Source organism: Octopus bimaculoides, chromosome 18, assembly GCF_046866305.1.
Source record: "Octopus bimaculoides isolate indiv1 chromosome 18, ASM4686630v1, whole genome shotgun sequence".
NCBI classification, from domain to species: Eukaryota; Metazoa; Mollusca; class Cephalopoda; order Octopoda; family Octopodidae; genus Octopus; species Octopus bimaculoides.
Genome location: NC_142945.1, coordinates 30332810 through 30358097, shown reverse-complemented (window position 1 = coordinate 30358097; position 25288 = coordinate 30332810). Strand labels below are relative to the sequence as shown.

Sequence of the window (25288 nt, the reverse complement as noted above, 5' to 3'; positions counted from 1 at the left end):
TTATTATTTGAATGCAAAATTCTTTATTAAAAATACCTGTACATCAACACAACAATTATTAGATTAAACATTCGTGTTTAGCCCAACGTACACCACTCGAATTTGTTTCGCTCTTGAATTTTAACATGTTCTAATCTGTTAATGAGGAGATAAATCAAAGAGACATTTCACTCATCTACTAACTGCATATATGATCATGCACTTACTGATATTTTAAATACTTTGTTTGGAAAAACGGATGGCAAGGGGTGATCTTTCGATGGTCCATTAAAATTGACGAAATGCTGAGAACACATTTGGCTATTTGCAGTGTAAACAAAGTCTTTCCTCACAAGTCTCGATCTCTGAAGCCAAATACGACGAATAGCTACGTTTGCAGGATATCTATGTAGTGAAATAACTTTGCCCTCTACATTCTTCCCTCTATAGTGGCTGCATATACAGCAGTATTCGCGTGATTTCTTCGGAGACATATTAACCGGTCAGTACAGTATGTGAATCGTCTGCGGAAGTTAAAGCAAGTCACTGAGCATGCGTACATGTCATACGGGAGAGTTCCAATCAGGGGTGGATAACAACCTTATAGAAACCCCCTATAGTCTGTCCATAGCACTTACTCAGCATTACCTGATACCTTTGGGTCTTATTGACACCATTACCTCTCATAACCTCTCTCTCTCTCTCTCTCTCTCTCTCTCTCTCTCTCTCTCTCTCTCTATATATATATATATATATATATATATATATATATATATATATATATATATATATATATATATTTAAAATGTTAGAAAAATTCCACCAAAAATGCCTTCGTCATATTTTAAGAATTAAATGGAATTCTTTTACTCCAAACACAGATATCCTTGCATCTGCAGGCATCCCTTCAATTAAAGCCATGATTTTGAGGAACCAATTGAGATGATGTGGCCATATTGTTCGAATGGCAGATGAACGCATGCCGAAACAGTTGTTTTATGGTGAGCTTGCAGAGGGGAAACGTTATCGGCATAAACCTAAAAAAGGTTTAAGGATGGCATAAGGACTGCTATGAAGTCAATTGGAATGGCTCCAAAAGATATAGAAGTCCTCGCTTCAGATCGAGTTGGATGGCAAACAAGGGTGTGGAGTGGAGTGAAAGCATTTGAAGAGGCCAGGATGATGCAAGCAGGGCTCAAGAGACATTTAAGGAAAAAGGTGAAGACTGAGAAGGTAAATGACAAGGACCTTTTTGTGTGCACAGTCTGTGACAGACCATGTCTGTCCTTGGCTGGCCTCAAATCTCACCTGCGAACCCATGGAAAACAAACCTCACCCAGCTATTCTGATTATATGTCTGTGCACACGTTTGAATGTGGTGTGTGCCAGAGGGTTTGCAAATCCAATGGGGGTCTTAAAAGACATGTTAGGATCCACAATGAGCAGAACTTACTTGCAGGTATTGGTAGTGCAAATCAGAGGTGCAATCTGTGTGGGTGTTTTTTCAAAACACTGTCTGGTTTAAAAAGCCACATCAGACGCCATGAAAGGGCTAAGGTGTAGGTGCAGGAGGTGGTCAAACTCTGTTTAAGGAGTAGACAACCACCATATATATATGTATATATATATATATTGCTCAGTATGTAGAAAAGGAGTAGGTAGTAACTCTATAAGATGTACCCGGTGCAAGCTATGGACACATAAGAGGTGCAGCAACATCAAAGGCAGGTTAACTAGCAAGTTAGTTTTTGTTTGTGGCAGATGTTCAGGTGCAATAAAGACTGTAAACAAACAGGAAACAACTTCTATCTCATTCCAGGGTGAAAAACTAGAGGTAGTCGATAGCTTCCGCTATCTGGGCGACCAAGTTAGTAGTGGAGGTGGGTGCGCTGAAAGTGTAGCTGCTAGAATAAGAATAGCCTGGGCAAAGTTTAGAGAGCTACATGGCAGTGAAACATGGGCTGTAACTGCTGAGGACATACGTAAGCTCGCAAGGAATGAAGCCAGTATGCTCCGTTGGATGTGTAATGTCAATGTGCATACCCGTCAGAGTGTAAGTATCTTGAGAGAAAAGCTGAACATTAGAAGCATCAGTTGTGGCGTGCAAGAGAGACGATTGCGCTGGTATGGACATGTGGTGAGAATGGATGAGGATAGCTGCGTGAAAAAGTGCCACACTCTAACAGTTGAGGGAACCCGTGGAAGAGGTAGGCCCAGGAAGACCTGGGCTGAGGTGGTGAGGCAAGACCTTCGTACATTGGGCCTCACCGAGGCGATGACTACTGACCGAGACCTTTGGAAATGTGCTGTGCGTGAGAAGACCCGGCAAGCCAAGTAAGATCGTTGCCAGTGCCCCTGGACTGGTTCTTGTGCGGGTGGCACATGAGATGCACCATTTTGAGCGTGGCCGTTGCCAGTACCGCCTGACTGGCTCCCGTAGGATTTTCGAGCGAGATCGTTGCCAGTGCCCCTGGACTGGCTTGTGCGGGTGGCACATAAAAGACACCATTTCGAGCGTGGCCGTTTTCGTGCGGGTGACACGTAAAAGCACCCACTACACTCTCTGAGTGGTTGGCGTTAGGAAGGGCATCCAGCTGTAGAAACTCTGCCAAATCAGACTGGAGCCTGGTGTTGCCATCCGGTTTCACCAGTCCTCAGTCAAATCGTCCAACCCATGCTAGCATGGAAGGCGGACGTTAAACGATGATGATATATAATAGCAGAGATAGCCACCCTGGCTAGGGATTAAAATAGCTTAGTTGTTTTTATTGTTTTACTTGTTTCACCCATATGACTGCAGTCATGCTGGAGCACCGCCTTTGGTAAAAAAAATCAACCACAGGATTTATTCTTTGTAAGCCTAGTACTTATTCTATCAGTGTCTTTTGCCGAACTACTAAGTTATGAGAACGTAAACACAGCAACATTGGTTGTCAAATAATAGTGATGGTAGAAACACAGACACACACACACACAAATATACACATATATAAAATCCACTCACCGGGCTTTGGTTGACTTGAAGCTATGATATATATATATATATATATATATATATATATATATATATATATACTAGCAGTATAACCCGACCTTGTCCGGTTGTGACTTATTACGCCATCTACGATAAGTTATGCTAGGTGAAAATCAACTAAAAAAGAATGCCTTACAACGAAAAAACCCTTATGATGTAAATATGTTCATAATTCAAAAGACCATGAAATTAATAGGGAAAGTCTGAAGGCTGTTTTGCGTAACATTACTAAGCGTACATAAATTTCATCCGTCTAATTGGCTATAGAAATGCTTGTGCAAAACAACTTTTTGTGCTGCCCTGATTATACATAGCAGGGTAATCCCTTTTAGCAGCAGGTAGGACGGCAATTACTTATGATGCAATTGCTGGCGATCTGTTGCTACACAGTTTTGCCAGAATTCTATCAGATTGTGCAGAAGATGTTGATGCACCATTTTGCATTATGTTCAAAGTAGCTTCTGGAATGTGGTGAATTGCTGCAGTCTGTTGCTGTCACTTTAAACAGGTTGCTTTCTTTCCCCAGCAAACTCTCTTCTTTGGAGGCATAATCTATGTATATATTAAACAGAACAACAAAAGTTATAATAGATGGCAGGGTCGATAATTTTCACATTTCTGTAATTTTTCAGATTAACACTCGCTTGATTACCCAACCCTAATCCTAAACCCTAAACCTAACCCTAACACTAACCCTAACCTTAAAACCCTAACCCTAAAACCATAACCGTAACACTAATCCTAACCCTAAACCCTAACCCTAGCCGTAACCCTAAAACCCTAACCCTAACACCCTAGTGAAAATCGTGGTATATTTACCAAACATTGACGAACATGAGTTATATTGTAGTCAATGATTGTGTGTACAGGTAGAAGGGAAGAAACAACAGCCAAATCTCCCTTAAATCTCACAAAGTAAACGGAATTTAAAAATTTTTACATCAGTGGAATTTTTTCAATGTGAACTTTCCAGTGTAGTAATTACGCGCTCAACGTATAATATAGAGAGTAAGAGTAAAAGAGGGAGAGGGAGAGAGAGAGAGAGAGAGAGAGAGAGAGAGAAAGTGATTGATACATAAACCCTAACACTAAAACCCTAATGAAAATCGTGGTATATTTACCAAACATTGATGAACATGAGTTATATTGTAGTGAATGTTTTGTGAGAGAAGAAGAGGGAGAGAGAGGAGGAGAAAGGAATAGAGAGGGTAGCAATGAAGAGAGAGAAAGAGAGAATGGAAGACAGTTATAAAATAGCAATGCCTGCACGTGTTTATAGAAGAAACACAGAAACTAAATCTTATATCTATAATGTTGATGTGTTTATGTGTTTATGTGTATGTTGTTGTCACAGATCACGCATGTGTGGTTGTGTGTGTTTTTACATATCTATGTTATGAAAAATAGGTAAAGAATACTGAGAGGAAAGTTTAATCTATGAGAGCACCTAACAAATTGAGTAGTACCATATTGTCTGCAAATTCCAGCTGATTGATCCTACACCCACCAGTCTTGATACCACTTCCAACCTGGCTGTGCATGTCAATTCTGTCCATAAAGATTATGAACTAGAGAGATGACATCATGCACCCTTGGCAGAGTCCAACAACTACATTGAATGGTTTTGAATTAGCACCATTTATCCAAACACAAAGACTTGGGCTTTCATATAGGGACTTCAAGGCAACAAGAAACTGTCTATTCATCTCATACTTTTTGCACCTGTTTGTACTGCAAGTGCAAGAGGAAGTACTCATTTCCAGGCCAAACTTTGTAAGCCTCCTTCTTTGCTTGGATGCTGCAAAGATTGAACCAAGTTGTCCTCCTGTCACCTGATGCCACACTGAGCTACGTTCACCTACAGTATTACACAGTTGTAGCAGCGACTGCCTAGCTGAATAGTCTCCACTCTGTTTCAATGTTCTTAGTTTGTTCTGAGAGTTCCCTGAATTTGGATGCAATAGTATTTGTGTACCAAGTCCTAACCTCCTTATCAGCCAGTACTTCCTATTTTATCCTGTAGGTCAAGCTGAACGTACCAGTTTTGTGGATTTTCTTGGTTTGATTTAGTCTCAGGTTGCTGACAACTAGATGGTAATCAGTCGACAGTTCAGCCCCTCTCTTAACACAAACATCTAGCGCAAAATCAAAGAGATCAGACACAATAACAAAATCAATTACTGATCTATGTCTCCAACCTACTCTGTACCATGTATATACATGAATGTCTTTGTACTAGAAGGTATTCATAATAGAGTGCCCATTGCTAGAACAGAAATCTAATAAGGCCTCTCCGTTTTTATTTAGATTGGTATTGCCATTCCTACCAATCATTCCTTCCATGTCAAGGGTCAGTGCCAACATGTATATTGAAGTCTCTCATTAGGATATATGACTCAGTCCTAACTACATCGAACACTGCAGTGACTTCATCAAGGAAGGATCTGTATTTGGATTTCCTGTTTGGTACATAAACTTGCACCACTCACAAAGGCCAATCTCTCTGCCAAAGTTTCAATAGACATATCCTCTATCCCAACAGGATTCTGTCCCTAGCACATTCTGATGGCTGGGGACTTGTGAGTCTGTGCAGTCATTCCTGGCACCACACCTGAATAGTAGAGTTTCCATCCTTCATCCAAATCTGCAGTGCCAGAATCGTAGAACTTTGTTGAAAAAACCTTTACTACATCTAGTCAGTAGCATCTGATCTCCTCCACTAGTCCCTGCTCCTTACCTGTAAGAGTTGTGACCCTTCAGTTACCTTCTGGACCCTTTTGGGGGTCTTGGGATATGTAAACTTTGTGCATCCATCCCACACTTCCCAGGGCAGGTTGAAAGATGGTTAAAAAATTCTAAGTCATCTCTAATGAAGCATGGTATATGTCTAAGATTGGGTTTTTATGAGCATATCAATAATGTTACTTAGTCTATGTATTTCACAAGATGGGCCTGCTATAATTGGTCTTAATTTGAGATCTTTGGGATGTGGTATGTTAACAAACAGTAAGGTTGATCCTCTATATGCTTGCTGTATTGTTTTGCTCTTGAAGATTTGGGGATTTTGCGTTCAAATCTTAAATAATTAACTCGTTGATGAAGATTGTGAGTTTCTTTATTATTTTAGGTTGTTGGTAATTATTTACTGTTTCACAATAGATGTCACAAAGTAGAGATGGTGTAGTGTTTTCATAATGGTCTGAGTTCACAATAACTATACTATTACCTTTATCAGCTTCTTTGACAATCATATTGTGATCATTCTCAAGATCATTGAGAGTTTCCCATACTTTTCAGCTGGTATTTGATTTAAACTTTGGATGTGGTAATAAGAAAAAAACATTTACAAAATAGCAATTTATATTAAGTTTGGTCCATACCTTTTGCTGGGACTGTAGTTATTTTAATTTCTTAATTCTTCTGTTATATGTAGTTTTCTACCAAAATTCCAAAATGTCATTCAGTATTTCATTCATGTTAGAATTTAGTAGTGTGGGGGGTGAACTTTAGCCCTTTGAAGAGAATTTGAATTTATTGGGTTGACAGGGTTTTGTGTGATAGATTTTATTACCTTTGGAATTTTACATTCAATATGTTCCATGAATGCTTGAACTCTGTCCATAGTGTCTAAAAAATAATTTCTTGGTTTTTGGTTGAAGACATCAGTATTCCTGTAGTGGTTAAATGTGTTGTTGTCTGGTCTTCTGTGAAAACTTGGTTTATTCTTGGTTGTGGTTCTGTCTCAAGTTGTAATTATGGTTATAATTTCTGGTGTTGAGTTAATTGGTGTCTACAAAGAAAGAAGTTTTTGTTTCTTTTGATGAAAATTGAAGGGTTTACTTACATTTTGCATTACTGTCTCTATACCCTTGAAGTGGAGTATTATGTCTTGAAGAAAAGGGGTTATTGTTACTACTGATAGGATTATTTTGTTATTTAGATGTTTTAGTGTTGATATTGTCATCTCTGCATCTTTGTTAGTTACAGAAGTGATTTTTCATTACATGTCTTACTGTTTATGTGTGGGATTTGTGAGGGTCATCTTTTCCCTAATTTTTCTCTTTTGATCAGGCTCATTTGAGATGGCTTTTATTCATAAATCTCTGCTAGCACTTAGATTATACTGTACTGGCCCAAGTTATGCACTTGCCTTTGTCAGGAAATGTTTTCTGATAAGTTTTTGCTGAGCATGCCCTTTCTGTTGTGAAGCTCAGTGAAGTGGGTGTGATTATCATAGCAAGTAATTTACTATTAATCCTGGCAATGTATTGAAATTATCTCATTCTTTTCTAAAGCTCTCTGTTTACTGAATTTAGCATTCAGTGTATCATAATAACTTATGGAAGGTATACTAGAATGAAAACCTATTGTATTCTTTGAGTATGAATGGAACTCATAATTTTTAGCATAAGAGGAAGTGTAACTGTATTACTTATGTCTTTTTCAGTAACCCTAACAATATAGATGACATGGTGAAAGCTGAAAGTCAGAACTGAATTGTAAACTCAAATTGCTAAGAACTTACCATCTTCTTTATGGTGCCTTTTTAGAAGGCATTAACTAAATGCCAGTTAATAAAAGCGTAATGAGAAGGGTCAGTGCTTCACATCTTTAAAAACAAAGTTGTTCAACTGATAAGTAAGCCTTAATCTGCCAACACAGTACAAACCACTGAAATACTGTCCTCTCCTTATATCTTTTAGAATGATCTCTGGCAACTTTCTAAAACAGGAGTCAGCAAACCGGGGTAAATTACCCCAAGTGGGGTAAAAATGAAATTCTTGGGGGTAATGAGGACTCATTAGACATAAGTAAAGTTCCATTAGAAGCGTGTTCCTTGTTACAACAGAAATTTTTCTTTTGGCAACACTGCATCTATCCAATGTAATGGATGTGTAAATAAATTCATATAAATAGATTCAATAAACCTTTTGAATTCAAAGAATTCATGATTTTCTTCCTTTCACATCAAGGGGTCAACATTGGCATAAATAAATATATTTTGATGTAATTGGTTAAAAAAGTTCCCTGGACCCCTGTTCTAAAATATCGTTAATCATCCTGCTTACATTTTGATACCTTGAGAGAATTTCATTTTGAAAGTCTCATGCCAATTTGCCATCACTATTACCAGTTTTATATGCTATGTATCAAGTATATAAAATTGTGCATGAAATGTATATATAAAGTGTTTTAAGTAATCTTTCACTTTTCAATGAATAGCAGATGAGCAACTATCTTTCCATACAGACACAACACAGGCTACACTTTCAGGTTTTTTGGATAAAGTTTTCAGAAATAACCCAATAGGTTTATCATTAATTCCTTGAAATATTCACAGGCCCCGCTAAACCCAATTCCAAATGGAGTTACATGGTCAGTTCCACTGTGAAACCAACAAATTAAAAGACCAGGGAGCATCATGGAGGTGGCTCCAGAAGGGTGACCTAGAAAAAATACTGAAAGCCTAATCATCATGGCCCAGGACCAGGCATTGAGTACCAACTCAGTGAAAAGAATATATACCACACAAGTGTATCGGACCTCTGCAGAATGTGTGGGAAGAGGGTCGAAAGTGTGACTCACATTGTTAGTTCTTGTGAAAGTCTTGCACAGAAAGAGTACAATGCAGATAGAACAAAGTAGTCCAAAACTTCCACTGGCTACTCTGCCGTAAGTATGGATATGAGGTTACAGGGGCTTGGTACCAACATACACCAGAAAAGGTAATGGACGAAAAGAGGAAGGCAAAAATCCTCTGGGACTTTGATCTCCAGACAAACAAAGTGTTGGAGCATTGAAGGCCAGATATAGTAACCTTTTGGTGGGACAAATAAGAGTGCCTAATAATCAACGTAGCAGTGCCAGGAGATCAACATATCATCATGAAAGAAAGAGGAAAAGTTGGTAAATATGGAGACATGAGAATTGAGATTGCTAATATGTGGCAGTTATGAGAGTTGAACATAAAGGTTATCCCTATTGTCATCGGAGCACTCTGAAAAAACATCTGAAAACCACCCAATTTGAAAAACATCTGAAAATCCTACAATCCTCCTCCTCCTCCTCCTCCTCCTCCTCTTTCTCCTTCTTGCAGTAAGCTGACGGAATCGTTAGCACACTGGAAGAACGGCTTAGTGGTATTTCACTCTTCGCTACATTCTGAGTTCAAATGCTGGCATGGTTGACTTTGACTTTCAGCCTTTTGGGGTCAATAGATTAAGTATCCGTGAAACACTAGGGTCAATGTAATCAACTAGTCACCTCCACCCGAATTTCAGGCCTTGTGACACTGGGTATAAATATACGAAGCCCAGTATACCCATTATGACTACCTGTCTGATAAGGGTACACCAGGCACATACATCACAACCATATGTGTGCGACATGGTGATCTCATATCAAGATAAACAGTGCATGACCTTTCAGGTGGGGCCCAGTTAAAATACTTTTCAGGTTGAGTAGCCCATCCTGCTCAAAAGGTCCCTGAATAAGGGTTGTTTAAGGATGTTGAATGAAACACCCTTTCCAAGGGTGAATTATTCAAACCCCAAAGAATTCCTTTCAACACATAACTATGATGCTCCCCCACTACTTCTGCTTATGATCAGAGATGCACATATCAGCCATTAAGAGATATGTTCAACTGGTTAAGGTCAAACAACTGACACACAAATCTGTGGTATTGAGCAGAATATTTGCTATAGTCCATCTTTTATACCAAGACAAAGCATGTACATGGTAACACTTCCAATCAGTTAAGATCAGAAGCCATGAGAGCCAATGCCTGGTATTGCATCAAGCATTTATTATTATTATTATTGTTATTTACTTTTAATCTGCAAGTTTGTTACAATCACTTGCCGAGGTACACCCAGTGCCATAGGGTGAGTGAACAATAAGAGATGTTACAGTATGATTGAAAGCCTTGGGAGGGGAAGTGGCAGGGGCAGTAGTGAAGTATCTTCATGTAATATAACACAGACATTTAAATTGGTAGGGTTTTTCTTAGGATATGGGCAGTACTTGTCAGTACAATCTTTTGAATTTCTCTGAGACATTGTTCTCCTGGGATGTTGTCTAGATGTTTCTGGCATCCCTTTTTTTATTATATCTAGAGCACCTACAATAACAGGAACAGTTCTTCCTTTAAGATGCCACATCTTTTGTATTTCAATTTTCAGTACCTTATATTTACATAATTTGTCAAATTCCTTTACAGATATATTTTTATCACTTACATTTATTAGTCTACAAGTATTTTCTTCCCTATCTTTAATAATTATGTCTGGTTGATTAGCCTAGATCATTCTGTTAGTGTTGACTAACCCAGAGGTTAGTAACATTTTTACCTTCAATTACTGGCTGAGGATGGTGTTCATTTCAACTTTGAAATATATTGTTCATGCAGGGGCTTCAATCATCATCATCATCATCATCATCATCATCATTATTATTATTATTATCATTATTATTAGTTGTAGGAGTAGTAGTATTGGTTGTGATGGTGGTGGTAGTGATAGTAGTCTCTTCTTTAGGTTTGGGTGTTGATACAGGACAGTATTTGTTGTGATAATCTAGATGTGGTGTCTTGCTTTCAAACTGTCACTTAGCTGTTATTTCCTGTCCCATACAGAGTGATAACAGTAAAGTGTTATCATAAAAATAATAAAATGCAGTTGGTCATGCTGGTAGAAGAGAAACTGAAACAATCAAAATGGGGAATGAGTGATTGTCAGGGATGCTAAATGCAGGTGAAATGCAGTCAGAGGTTTTACTCTACAATATCTGGTATTTCAATCAAAATGAAACGGCAAACCTTTATTGTAAATTATATTTATCAGATTCACACACGCACGCAAAAGTAGATATTACACATTTTTTGTTTTAAAATGTTATTGTTCATGTATCATGTCCTCAAAAAAGAATGTTGTTCATGTGAAGTTGTCAATGACTCCGGTTCCATAAATCTGAGATATGAAAACAAACATGTGCATGCGCACATATATTCACATGCACATATGTATGTGCATGCACATGCATAGATATAGATATATATATAAATATGCATATGTAGAATGTGAATATATACATATGCATATACCTATATTTATTTGAAAAAATGGATAGAAATGACTTTTCTGGTAATTTTTCAACTTGATTAATTAGACGTGTATAAGATATTAGGTGTTTACTAAAGGAGATTCTGATAGGTGTTTCTTGCTTAAAAGTGGTTTCAAACTGGTATTTTTGAGTTAGTTGTCCAGTCTGTAGGTAGGGCTGTTTAACTAGAAACATAAACCTACATGCACACACACTCAGTCTCTGTCTCTGTCTGTCTGTCTATCTCTCTCTCTCTCTCTCTAACACACACACACACACGTGTATATATATATATATATATATATATATATATATATATATACACATACATACATGTATATAGATGCACACACACACACACGTATATATATATATATATATATATATAACATACAAAATAAGAGGAATGACCAACAAAAAGTGGACTTCTATATGCTAGAAATAGATGCCGAATCATCTAACCATGAAAAATATGTCCTCAGTAAAAATTTCAGCGAGAGAACAGACTGTAAAAGGGCAAGACAAATGGAAAAATACTAAATAAAAAAGCGATTAACCTATGTACCATGGTTTCACCTGTTAATACTTACATAAGTAAATATCTGCAGGATTATCAGCGTAGTCTGTCGATTTATAAAATATAATTTCCAGAACTAGACACAGAACGTTCACCTGAAAGGGAGCACGTGTAGAGTTCTGCAAATTACATTCAGTGTATCCTTTCAAATGTCTTAAATCTGGCATGCTGAGTCCGGAAATAACTCTGCAGTTAATAAATTTCTGCAGCTAATTTACCAGTTTGAGAACATCATTATTTAAAATTTAATAATAAGGGTAGAAATTGATATTAATTAATCAATTAAAACCAGTGGTCTAGCATATTTTAAAAAAAGATCCGAAGATTAAAATTATATTACATACAAAAAAAAACCGGTAAATTAGCTGCAGAGTTATTTCCGGACTCAGCACGCCAGATTTAAGACATTTGAAAGGATACACTGAATGTAATTTGTAGAACTCTACACGTGCTCCCTTTCGGGTAAACGTTCTGTGTCTAGTACTGGAAATTATATTTTATAAATCGACAGACTACGCTGATGATCCTGCAGATATTTACTTATGTAAGTATTAACAGGTGAAACCATGGTACATAGGTTAATCGCTTTTTTATTTAGTATTTTTTCTTTTGTCTTGCCCCTTTACAGTCTGTTGCTCTCGCTGAAATTTTTACTGAGAACATATTTTTCGTGGTTAGATGATTCAGCATCTATTTCTAGCATATAGGAGTCCACTTTTTGCTGGTCATTCCTCTTATTTTTGTAATATAATTTTAATCTTCGGATTATTTTAAAAAATATACTAGACCACTGGTTTTAATTGATTAATATCAATTTCTACACTTATTATTAAATTTATATATATATATATATATATATATATATATATATATATATATATATATATATATATACACATGTATATAGATACACACACACACACACACACACACACACACACACACACACAGAAATACAAGCACACATTCATATGTATTCAGGTACATGTATTCATACATACATGTGTATATAAAAACAAGACAGGGAAAGGAGAATTAAATAGATCAAGAATAGAGAAATAAAATTTTTTTCGGTTTATTTTGGAGTGAAATGATGTCATAAGACTTAAGTACAAACATACAAGCCAATGATTCTACATACCAATATAATCACACATATATACATGCATTTAGTATACACACATAGTGTACACACAATCACACACACATATATGCATAAATACTTATGCAGACACACACACACACATGACCAACCATATATCATCTGCATCATCATCGTTTAACGTCCGCTCAAATGGTGCTATTTACATTGCTCTGGTAATGATCACGCTTGGACGGTGCTGTTAGCGCTCCACTGGCACAGGTGCCAGTCATCGAATTTGGTTCAATTACAATTTCGATTTCACTTGCCCCAACAGGTCTTCGCAAGCAGAATTTAGTGTCCAATGAAGGAAAGGCTGGCATGGGTGCCAGTTGACGAATTTGGTTCAATTTCCCTTGCCTTAACAGGTCTTCGCAAGCAGAGTTTAGTGTCTAATGAAGGAAAGGAAAGGTATGCATAAGTGGGCTGGCTACACCCTTGGCGAAGGCCACGGATTATGGTCTCACTTGGCTTGCCGGGTCTTCTCATGCACATGCATACACACATACACACATACACATACACACATATGTACCCATATATATATACATACATACTGTTACTACAGTGCCTGGTCTTGAATTTAGGTGGAGTGGATAGTACCTTTGGTACAATACAATGGTGTCCAGTTCTGGCATTTGTATAACACTCAATGCCAAAATTAGGTACTAGCCCTTCTAGAGTTTTCCATATGTATATTATTACATGTTTGTTGCACTTTTGCTCCTGGGAGTAAAGTTAGTTTTTTCAACCTCTCCCTGTAGCTCATCTGCTACACTGTTTCACTCTTTTTTAGTGTAGTGGCATTGAACTGCTTCAAGCTCTGCTGTTAGTTTGGCACTATGTGGTGACCATAACTGGGAGCAGTAGTCCAGGTGGCTGAGAACAAAGGTTCTCTGTAGAGTCAACATAGTTTCTTAGTCTCTTGCCTTGAAGAACCTTAGTATCCATCCTGCCAGTTGTCTGCACTTTGCTGCCATCTTAGTAATGTGCATATGAAATAATGCATCATTGCACATACTGACCCCCCCCCCCCCCACCCAGTCTTTCACTGCCAGTGACTCTGGGATTGTAATGCCTTCGGGTCCTGTATATGCAGGCTGCAGTGCATTGTTGAGTTGATAGTGCAGTGCTCGAAATTTTCCAGCATTAAACTGCATGTTGTTTACTTTGGCCCACTTGTGTATTGCATTCAGGTCCTACTATAAGCTTGTGATATCATCTTGATTTTTTATTGCCTGTGATAATTTTGTATCATCAGCATAGCTAGTGACAGTGGCTGTCCAAATGACCATGGACATGTCTAAGAGGGCTATTATAAACAGTAGTGGCCCCAGAACAGCTCCCTAGGGAACACCACTTGGGATTTGAGTTTCCTCAGAAAGGGCGCTATTGGCTGCAACTGCTTGACTTCTGTCTTTAAGGATGTCGTGCAGACACTCTCCCATTTTACCAGCAATGCCAAGGTTTCACAGCTTATGACATATCATGCCATGATCTACCTTATCTAATGCCTTTGCAAAGTCAAGGTATATCATGCTGACATCTGAATGGTCAAGCAACTGTTTCAAAATCCAGTTATAGTACTGTAGGAGCTGTGTGAGGCCGCTTCTTCCTGGACAAAAGCCATGCTGTGTATTGTGTATTGTTCATTAGGTCATTTTCCTGTAGGTTCCTTCTGATGATTCACTCCATGATTTTATTGATATGTGAAGTCAGAGAGATTGACCTTTAGCCTATTTTAGGATTCTGGAAAGGTGTTATGTCATGTCTCTAGCCAGCCATGTGTAGCACCTTAAGGATGAAGGAATTCCATATGAAATTAAATAAAGGCTTATAGAGTAACTGGAGTCCTATATAAATGGGAGCAGACAATGCAAGCTTTGCATAGAAGAGCGGGCAAGGATCCTTAAAGACACGCTTAACCCAGTGACTCTCTTAAACTCCAGAAATGAGATCTATAACCCTTGTCTGCATTTTAAACACTGCCTGTTGCCGACTTGAGATTCCCCATGTATCGATTAGGGCTATAATTGTGGACTGGAACCAGCCTAAGGGTGGAAATTCCCCATTCATTGATTAGGACTGTAAAAATTTGCTAACCAGACCAATCTAAGGGCGGTAACCCATCCCATTTAAGGCTCAGACAATATATTGTACTTTTTTGTTTACAAATTAACTGACTGTTATGGTTTTCTATCTCCAGTTTGAAAAGAAGCTATATGTCCATGGTTATTGGAGTCTGAAAAATAGTTTATAAGGTTAAGCACTTGGTGAATGCAAAATCATTGGTCAATCTATGATTGGCTCCTGATTGAGTTGCTCTCTTGCAGACTTTCACATATTAACTGTTATTTTGTTCTAAACTGGTTGTATTTAATGAGCTTTCTGCAATAAGGGAGGATGAAAATCTTAGTTTTTTTATATTTCATTTCTTTTTACTTATTCCATTTTTTGCACCAATCTGTTTTTTCCATGTTTTCTTACTATCCAACATTCTATTTTAAAAAATATATATATTATGCATAAACAGAACCAGAAAAATTGCTTTAAGATACATAGTGTATTTTATAAATATGTCTGTTCAAGTATCATAGTAGCATGAAACCATTAGTAGCTCTTTCGGTTGTGTATTTAAATTGATATGTATGTATGTATGTATGTATGTATGTATGTGTGTGTGCATGCGTGTGTGCATGCGTGTGTGTATGCATGTGTGCATGTGTGTGTGTGCATGCGTGCATGTGCGTGTGTATTCGCAAGCAAGATGTTATAACTGTACAACAGTGCTTCAATTCTTTGTATGTACATATATTTACTTGATTGCTGACATTTATCAATGGTTTCTCCCATTGTTTTGAGATGCCATTATCTATCATTAATAAAACCATTGGCATCTTTGACGATACAGATATGCTAATGTGTTATAATACTTTATAACTGATAATGCTTTATCTGTTATAAAGTATCCTGAATGTAATATCATCTCATGTTAAATTATAAAGTGTTGTATATTCATTTGTGTTTAATTCTTTTTCTTTTAGAGGATAATAAACCTGACTCTACATCATATGAAGATGCCTTGGAAGCAACTGGTTGGTGTCTACTTTTACTTAATTGTTTTTATTTACTCATTTGAAAGTATAGAGCCTACTATTTTGCATATTTCTTTATCATCTATAGTATTTTAGTAATGTGCGATATTGATTTATTTCACAAGTGTTGCTAGTAACACTGTATAATAGTTACTATTTATAACTATTTTGATAAAAACCTGTTGTCATACTTGTTGGCAGTATTGTGTAATAACAATTATTACAAATAACTATATTGTTATTATTTGTTCTAGTCTTCCATTATAATCCAAGAAAAAGGTTTTTTTAACTTTGGGCATTGTTTTAAAAGTAAATATATTAATAACAGTAAAGCGAGCAGCCACATCAAAGTAGCAATAAATGTTACTACTAGTTTAACCCCAGGCAAATTCTCCACTAGCTGATTTTCGATGCAAGCTCTGCACCCTTTATATCGCTAACAGGGGAGGCGAACCCCTACTACCTTCCAGTAGGGGTTTGCTCCTCCTACTAGCAATATATTGTATATAAAGGGTGCAGAGCTTTCACTGAAAACCAGCTAGCAGAGAATCTGCTGGGGTTAAACTAGTAGTAACATTCATCTGCTACTTTGATGTGGCTACTCGCTTTATGTTACTACTCTATCCCTTCTTGAGATTTTATAACTAGATATTACTAACCTTCCCTTCACTAAACATTCAACCATTCAGTAAGAATATTATTTGAGATTAGTAATATTCTTTCTGTGTCACTTCAAATCCAGTTTACTCTTTACTGCAGTTACTTCCTTAGTTTCATGCATACATTGTGTATATACATAGAAGTATGCAAATACATATGTACTAACATTGGAATGTAGACTGCAAAATGCTAAAATAAAAAGTGTAGTGCTTCAGACTTTCTCTTACTGATTATTCTCATTTAGAAATATGTGTTCATTTAGAATAAGTGTTTTTTTTTTGTTTTTTTTAAACATTGAGATTAACAGGGGATATATGTTTGAGATTTATGTAGCACAGTGTGTATACTTATCCTGTGTTACATATATTATGGTTTCTAGTAGGAATAGGAACATGTCTAGCATTAAAATGATTTTTCTCTTAACAATCTATCAAAACCATGAATGTAAAATATATCATACATAATTAAGTCCATGAAAATTGGACAGTGAGGGTTTTGTGTCTTATACAGGCACACAACAATCAATTTACTGAAATTATGAACTTAGAACTCATGAGCTGCTAGTCTGATACCTTATCTTCTTTGTCCTATCCACATGCTTCACATACACACCATTCCATATACACACACACTCCACATATACACACATGACCACTACAGGTTCACAGTCTTAAAAGCCTAAAAAACACATCAACTAATATAGTCTAGACACCCCCAAAAAGAGAGGGTAGCAGCTGGATTGCCTCTAATCATAGGTCAACTTCACTGGAGTTTACTTGGGGCTAACGAATAGCAACAACAAAAGAGGTCATTCTGAACAGGTTCTAATAAGGCATTGTTTTTGACACGGAACCATATTTGGAATGGATTGCAAATTATTCCCCCAAATTTTTCCATCTCAGAAATTAGCTTTAATTTATTGTTTTTGTATCATCTTGATCCCATTGTTCTTTCTTCTTTTCAGGAAATGGTATATTCAATTATCTGTTGACTTTCATCTGTGGTTGGGCTGTATCCAGTGATGCAATAGAGATTATGTCTCTTTCCTTTGTGTTACCCTCTACAACATGTGACTTCAATATTTCTGAGTTTAATGTTGCTATCCTCAATTCTTCAATGTTTGTTGGTAAGTTGTTGTTTAGCTCTTGATCAACCCTGACTGAGCAGATCTATGACCAAAAAAATTCTTATTGTAGTCATCCCATCTTTTTAATGGGTATGAAGGACTGTATTATGTAATGATTTGCATTGTAGATATTTGTTACTTTAATATAATCTGTCTTGTGGTTAAGCCATGCATATGCAGATAAATATTAATAAATAACACTACTCATTCAAGGTGACATGGTGGTGGAACAATGTAGTTGACAGAGCCACTGGGGAAAAGAAACAGGCATGGAAGGACTGGAGGTGTGGTGGTAGCAGAGAACTGTATCAGATCGTCAGAAGGGAAGCTAGTAGAGGGGTTTACTTAGCCAGAGGGGCAGCAGATAAGAAGAAATTTACCAATGTTCTGTGTCGTGAGGACCAGAGACTTGAAGTATTTCAAATTGCAAGACAGTGTGTGAGAGAAAATTGTGATGTCATAGGAGAGAAATGTGTCCGCATAGATGATGCTACACTTGCATTTAATGATGCTGCAAAGAGAGACTTAGAGATACCACTATGAAAAGTTGCTAAATGAAGAGAATGAATGGGAGAAAGAGAGTTTGCCAAATGTTGACCCAACTAAGAGACCAGCTATCTAAATTGGCAGTACCTTGGTAGATAAAGTAATGAAGGGCATGGAGACAAGGAAAGCCCCTGACCCATCAGGAATCACTGCTGAGATGCTTAAAATATCTGGCAGTGTAGGCTATAGTCTAGTCAACTGTTTCAAAGGTAAAGGTGATGCTTTAGATAGAAATAATTACAGAAGTATCAAATTGTTAGATCAGGTGATGAAAGACACAGAGAGGGTCATATCCCAACTAATTAGGGAGAAAGTTAGTCTAGATGAGATGCAGTTTGGGTTTGTACCAGGGAGAAGCAACACTGGTGCTATATTTCTGGTAAGACAGCTGTAGGAGAAATTCCTAGCCAAAGATAAACCTCTGTACTTGGCTTTTGTTGACATAGAGAAAGCCTTTGACAAGGTTCCCCGATCAATTATCTGGTGGTCAGTGTGGAAACTAGGGATAGATGAGTGGTTGGTAAAAGCTGTACAAGCCATGTACAGGGATGCTGTTAGTAAGGTGAATGTTGGCAATGAGAATAGCAAAGAATTCCAGGTACAAGTAGGGATACATCAAGGATCAGTCCTCAGCCTCCTCTTGTTCATCATAATCCTCCAAGCAATGACAGAGGAATTCAAGACAGGATGCCCCTGGGAGCTCCACTATGCTGATGACCTTACTCTTATAGCTGAGTTACTACCGGAACTAGAGAAGAAGTTTCAGGTGTGGAAGCAAGGTCAAGAATCAAAGGGCCTTAGAGTTAACCTAGCAAAAACTTAAGTCTTAGTAAGTAGGAAGGTGGACAAATCACAAATCCCTTCAGGTAGATGGCCCTGTTTGATCTGTAGAAAAGGTGTAGGTAGAAACTCCACAAAATGTACCCAGTGTAAGCTATGGACACAAGAGGTGCAGCGATATCAAAGGAAGGTTAACTGGGAAGATAGTTTTTGTGTGTGGCAGATGCAAAGGTGCAATAAGCACTGGAAATGTACAGAAAACAGATTCCATTGCATGCCGGGGAAGAAACTAGAAGTAGTTGATAGCTTCTGTTATCTAGGTGACCAAGTCAGTAGTAGGGGTGGATGCTCTGAGAGCATAGCTGCTAGAATAAGAATAGCCTGGGCAAAGTTCAGAGAGCTCCTACCTCTGCTGGTAACAAAGAGCCTCTTGCTCAGAGTGAAAGGTAGACTGTATGATGTCTGTGTGTGAACAGCCATGCTACATGGCAGTGAAACATAGGCTGTGACTGCTGAGGACGTGTAGGCTTGAAAGAAATGAAACTAATATGCTCTGCTGGATGTGTAATGTCAGTGTGCATATGCGACAGAGTGTAAGCACCCTGAGAGAAAAGTTGGACATAAGAAGCATCAGATGTGGTGTGCAGGAGAGACAACTGCTCTGGTATGGTCATGGGATGCATGTAGACGAGGATAGCTGTGTGAACAAGTGTCACACCCTAACAGTGGAGGGGAACCTGTGGAACAGGTAGATCCAGGAAGACATGGGATGAGGTGTGAAAGACAACTTTCAAATGTTGGGTCTCACTGAGGAATGATGAGTGACCGAGACTTATGCAGTGATTGAGAAGACCCAGCAAGCCAAGTAAAATCATACTTGTGGCCGATGCCGGTGTTGCATAACTGGCCTATTTAGAAAAAGCACCCTGCAATTGTTGGGCAATATGCTGTTGAACTGAGTGAAATCATAGTTGTGACTGATGACAGTACAGCCTGACTGGCACCTATGCTTGTGGCACATAAAAGCACCCAACACTCTCAGAGTGGTTGGCGTTAGGAAGGGCATCCAACTGTAGAAACTTTGCCAAATCAGACGAGTCTGGTGCAGCCTCCCAGTTTGCCAGTTCTCAGTCAAACTGTCCAACCCATGCCAGCATGGAAAGTGGACATTAAATGACGATGATGATGATGATGACTACTGTTGTCTAAAGGATACTTCTTAAAAATGAATTGTCTAAATACGTGTGTGTGTGTGTGTGCATTAGTGTATTCAGAAAGTAATTGTGTTTTTCACCACTATGAAATATGAATCAACCAATCACATCAGAGCCAAGGTCGAATGGGCAGGAACTTTTCTAGAAATAGTATATCATCTCTTTTATCTGGAAATGTGTCATTCATAGTTATTTCGGTAATTAACCCCATGTAGGATAAGAACTTTATGAAACAACATATTCGCCATTGCTCACTGTATGAGTTTTGAAAGGAAGGTACTGCTAAAGAAGCAATGAAAAACATTTGTGAAGTGTATCCAGATGCAGTGAAAGCTTATACATTTCACCTGTGGTTTAAAAGGTTTAATGATGGCGATTGTGACATATCTGACAAGCCTCGCTCTAGAAGACAACCCACTTTGAATGAGACTATTGTATCAGGTCCATGTCAAAGCATCAGAGATTTGGTGCAAAAATTTAATGTGTCATGTTCAACTATCCATGAACATCTCAAGCAAAGTGGGAAAACATGCAAAGAGGCTATTTGGGTTCCACATGAGCTTATGCTTGAAAACCAAATACATCTGCAGCAATGTTCTAGCCAAGAATAAAAACCTGTCGTTTCTGCAGCACATTGTTACAGGTGATGAAAAATGGGTTTTGATCACAACACAAAACAAAAAAGACAATAGTTGTCATGTAATGAGAGGCCGACATCAAAACCGGAATTTCTTCTGCAAAAATCCTAACTCTGTGTTTAGTGGAACATAAAAGGTATCATCCATTACAAGCCACTGGAACATGGAAGGACCATCAATGCAGATGCCTATTGCCAACAACTTGATTCTGTAAATGAAAAATTATGTTGAAAGTGGCCATCTTTGTTAAACAGAAAAGGTGTTATTCTCCAGCATGACAGTACACAACCACACTCTTCAAAATAAACCAAGAAAAAATAAGATTGTTAAGACGGGAGGTTTTTCCACATCCAATACACACTCACCTGACTTAGCACCTATGGATTTCCATTTGTTCAGAAACAGAAGGTAAGTTGAAGATAGCCTTTCAAACTTCTTTCAGGAAAAGAAATAGGTTTCTTTGAACACAGCATAAAAAAATTACTTTCCCATTGGGCTGCAGTCATTGAAAATGATGGTAATTACATTCTTGATTAAAACTATTCATATAAACATAGTTTATGTTCATTTATATATCCTTTCTGGTAAAATGCAATTACTTTCCAAACACCCTCTGTGTGTGTGTGTGTGTAGTTATGCATCATCATCATCATTTAATATATGTTTCCTGTGCTGGCATGGATTGGACAACTTAACAGGATCTGGCAAACTGTAGGGTTGTGTCTAGTTCCACAGTCAGCTCTGGCATGGTTTCTACAATTGGGTGCTTTTCCTAATGTCTGCCATTTTGTAGTGTGTACTTGATGCTTTTTTCATGTCACAGGTAATAAATGATGAGATTACCAAGCAAGGTGCAAGACAAAAAACAAGGAAAAAAGAGAGAAAAAGAAAGAGGACTAAATAGATGAAGGGAAGTGGCTTTATACCAGATGTTGAAAGGTGCTGTAGAGGAGATACATGACTACCTATATTCAATAAGAATGGATGGAAGTTGTCAGAAGACAAAGGTAGTAGTGATGGAGGGTGGTGCTAGAGCAAACTCATGGTACAAGAAGATAAACATAAGAGAGGATACAAATAGTGGATTGACCAAACCAGTACAGTCTTTTCTCTTGTACACTACTTTCTTTTAAGCCTAATTTTTCTCCCAACACCTTAGCACTTTGCTATATATGCAGTCTGATGTTGCACATCCAACAGAGCATGCTAACATCATTCCTCTTTAATGTTCACAAGCCTTCTGCATTCAGAGCTCACATCTCACTACTATGTAGCATTGTTTGTATTCAAGCATCAAACAATCTGCCTTTCACTCTGAGAGAGAGACCTTTAGTAGCTAACAAAATTAATAGTTCTCTGAACTGACACCATCCTGGTCTTATTCAAGCAATATATTTGAACAACACTCTCCTCTACTGCTAATTAGGTCACCTTCATCATCATCATTATCGTTGTTTAACGTCTGTCTTCCATGCTGGGTTGGATGGTTTGATAGGAGCCAGTCAAGCAGGAGCTTGCACCAGTCTTCTGTGTCTGTTTTGGCAGGGTTTTTATGACTGGATGCCCTTCCTTACACCAACCATCCAGCTGAGTGCTTTTTACTTGGCACGAGCACAGATGAGGTCAGTTGTGGCAAATTTTTTACTGCTGAATGCCCTTCCAAACGCCAACCACTTCACAGAGCAGACTGGTGAAACTATCTACTACCTCTAGGAAGTCCCTAGGGCATTTGAGAAAATCAATTTCTCACATCTCCTTTGTGTTTATTGCTTCTGCACATCTTCTACATACAAATACTACTTTCTCCATTAACCTTCCTGCAATTCCACTGAAGCCTTTGTGTGTCCATTGTTTATACTGAGTATGGAATTCCTGCCTACACTTCTCTTACATAGTGAGCAGAGCCATTTATGTGAGAGGAAAGGAGTCCTAAGTGTTTTCCTGCTCACTAAAACTTTGGTCTTTGCTAAGTTAACTTGATCCCAGGTTTTACTTTCACACCTGGAATTCCTTCCCTAATTCTACTAGAGATTCCATTATAAGAATGTTGTCATCAACATTTAATAGTTCCCAAGGGCTTAAATTCATCTGTTTTGGCTAGGAGAACAATAATGACTAGGAAGGACTCTGTTACTCTAAGCTCATTGCTGTACTTTGACATCACTCCTGTACATGAGAGTTGTATGGCTTTTACAAGCCATTTGTCAACCCCTAGTTTCATCAGAAACCACATATCACAAAGCAAGGAATTCTGTTGAAGGCTTTCTCCAGGTCAAGGAATGTCTACCAAAATGATTTACTTTTAGCTAAATACTTGCTCCTGTGCCAGTGACACATAAAAGGCACTATTCAAGCATGGTCGATGCCAGTGCCAGCTGACTGGTCCTGTGCTGATAGCACGTAAAAAGCACCATTCAAGCGTGGTTGTTGTCAGTGCCACCTGACTGGCCCTTGTGCTGGTGGCACGTAAAAAGTACCCACTACACTCTTGGAGTGGTTGGTGTTAGGAAGGGCATCTAGCTGTAGAAACTTTGTCAGATCAGATTGGAGCCTGGTACAGCCTTCTGGCTTGCCAGCCCCTAGTCAAACCATCCAATCCATGCCAGCATGGAAAGCAGACGTTAAACAACAACAATGATGATGAGGGTGCGACAGAAAGGTTGCCCTGCTTTCAAAGGTTAATAAAAAACAAACACATGAAGCTGCATGAAAAATCTTTGTATTTTTATGAAGTTCATTAAATTCTATGTCTTTTTTTTTTGTTTCAAGTAGTACCCACCATGGCCTGGAGTGGAGAGCATTGTGCATTTGTTGTTGAAGAGTTTGTTAAGAATGGTGATTCCGTCATAACAACGGAATGTCCCTTCCAAAGACACTTTGCATTTTGCCGTCATGATCCCATACTAGATGATCCCTTACCGTCATGATCCTATACCGGTGGGTTTCCAACTTTAGACAAACATCATCAGCTTTAAACAGGATAAGTCCTGGCTGTCCTAGGACCACTACAGGCCAGAAAATGTAGTAGCTGTGGCAGCTTCAGTACAACAGTTTCCCAAACATTCCGCACAAAAACATGCATTAGTCTTACACATATCTGATTGAATTGTCTGCAGATTCTTACACAGGTCTCTCCACATGCATCCCTACAAAATAATGGTTGTACAGGAGTTAAACAAGAGGTATTATGAAGCCAGCACAACTTTGTGTCGAGACATTCTCCAGACCATCCTCCCAACAGCTGTTCTATCTGCAGTAATGAAGTGCACTTCCATTTATCGGGGAGGGTTAACAAAACTCCCGATACTGGTCAGACAGTAACCCTTGTGAATTCCATGAACGACCACTCTACAGTGTGAAGGTTACCGTCTGGTGTGTCATGGGTGATTTTGGCATGTGGGGTCCTTATTTTTTCCAAGGGGAAGGTGTTACAGTAACTGTTACATTGAACCATTATTATGAACTGCTCAAAACGTTTCTCCATCCAAAAGTCGTCCAGTTACTTGCTGATCATGATCCAGATGATCTATGGTTCCAACAACATGGTGCCACATTGCATATCTCTCAGTGTTCACTCAGAGTCCTCTGTGACATGTTTCCAAGTCATCTTGTTTCTATGCGAGGTGACCTTGGGTGGCCCCCATATTCCCCAGATTTAACCCCATGATTTTTTTCTTTGGGGACTCTTCAAATCATGAGTGTATCAACACCGGCCAGCAACTGTAAAAGATTTAAAAGCAGCAACAACTCTGGAAATCGATGCGATTCCACGACACATGGTTCAAAGGGCTATGGTGAGCTTCAAAACTGCATCGACATTGGTAGTTGCCACTTAAGTGATACAGTTTTCAAAACCACTTGAATTACAATGGAATTTAATGTACTTCATACAAATACAAAGTTTTTTCTTGTATCTTCATGTATTTGTTTTTTATTAACCATTGAAATTGGAGCAACCTTTCTGCTGTATCCTGTACTTGTCCTGCAACTGTCTCACTAGGAAGATGGCATCAGTAGTACATCTTACTGGTGCAAAACTAAACTGCATCTCATCCAGTCTAATTCTGTTTCTAATTAATTTTAACTTTCATGACCTGCAATTTTGTCTAGCAGTTTGATACCTCTGTGTAAGGTATCTCTTTTACCCTTGTAACAGCCAACTGTAATGCTGCTACACTGGTCATTGGGCAGGCCACTTCCTGTAGAACCTGGTTTATTAGACAGGTGATTAAGCTGTATCCTACTCAACCATGTATTTTAAGCATCTCAGTGGGAATATCTGATGGACCAGGGGCTTTCCATTTCTTCATATACATATACACAAAACTGTGTATATATTGGGTCATCCCTTAAATAATGCAGCTTTTTTATGATTCTTGTTTAGTTTTCAAAATT

General features: G+C 38.2%; 1 protein-coding gene across 3 annotated transcripts in view; it reads left to right on the top strand.

Annotated features, from left to right (window-relative positions):
- LOC106875730 (synaptic vesicle glycoprotein 2C) overlaps positions 1–25288 on the top strand; it is a 200522-nt gene that overhangs the window by 34344 nt on the left and 140890 nt on the right. For all 3 annotated transcript variants that reach the window (XM_089365959.1, XM_089365960.1, XM_052974466.2), the window contains exons 2-3: positions 15879–15929; positions 17554–17715. In XM_089365959.1, the coding sequence (XP_089222085.1) occupies positions 15879–15929; positions 17554–17715 (213 nt within the window). The remainder of the gene's footprint in view (positions 1–15878; positions 15930–17553; positions 17716–25288) is intronic.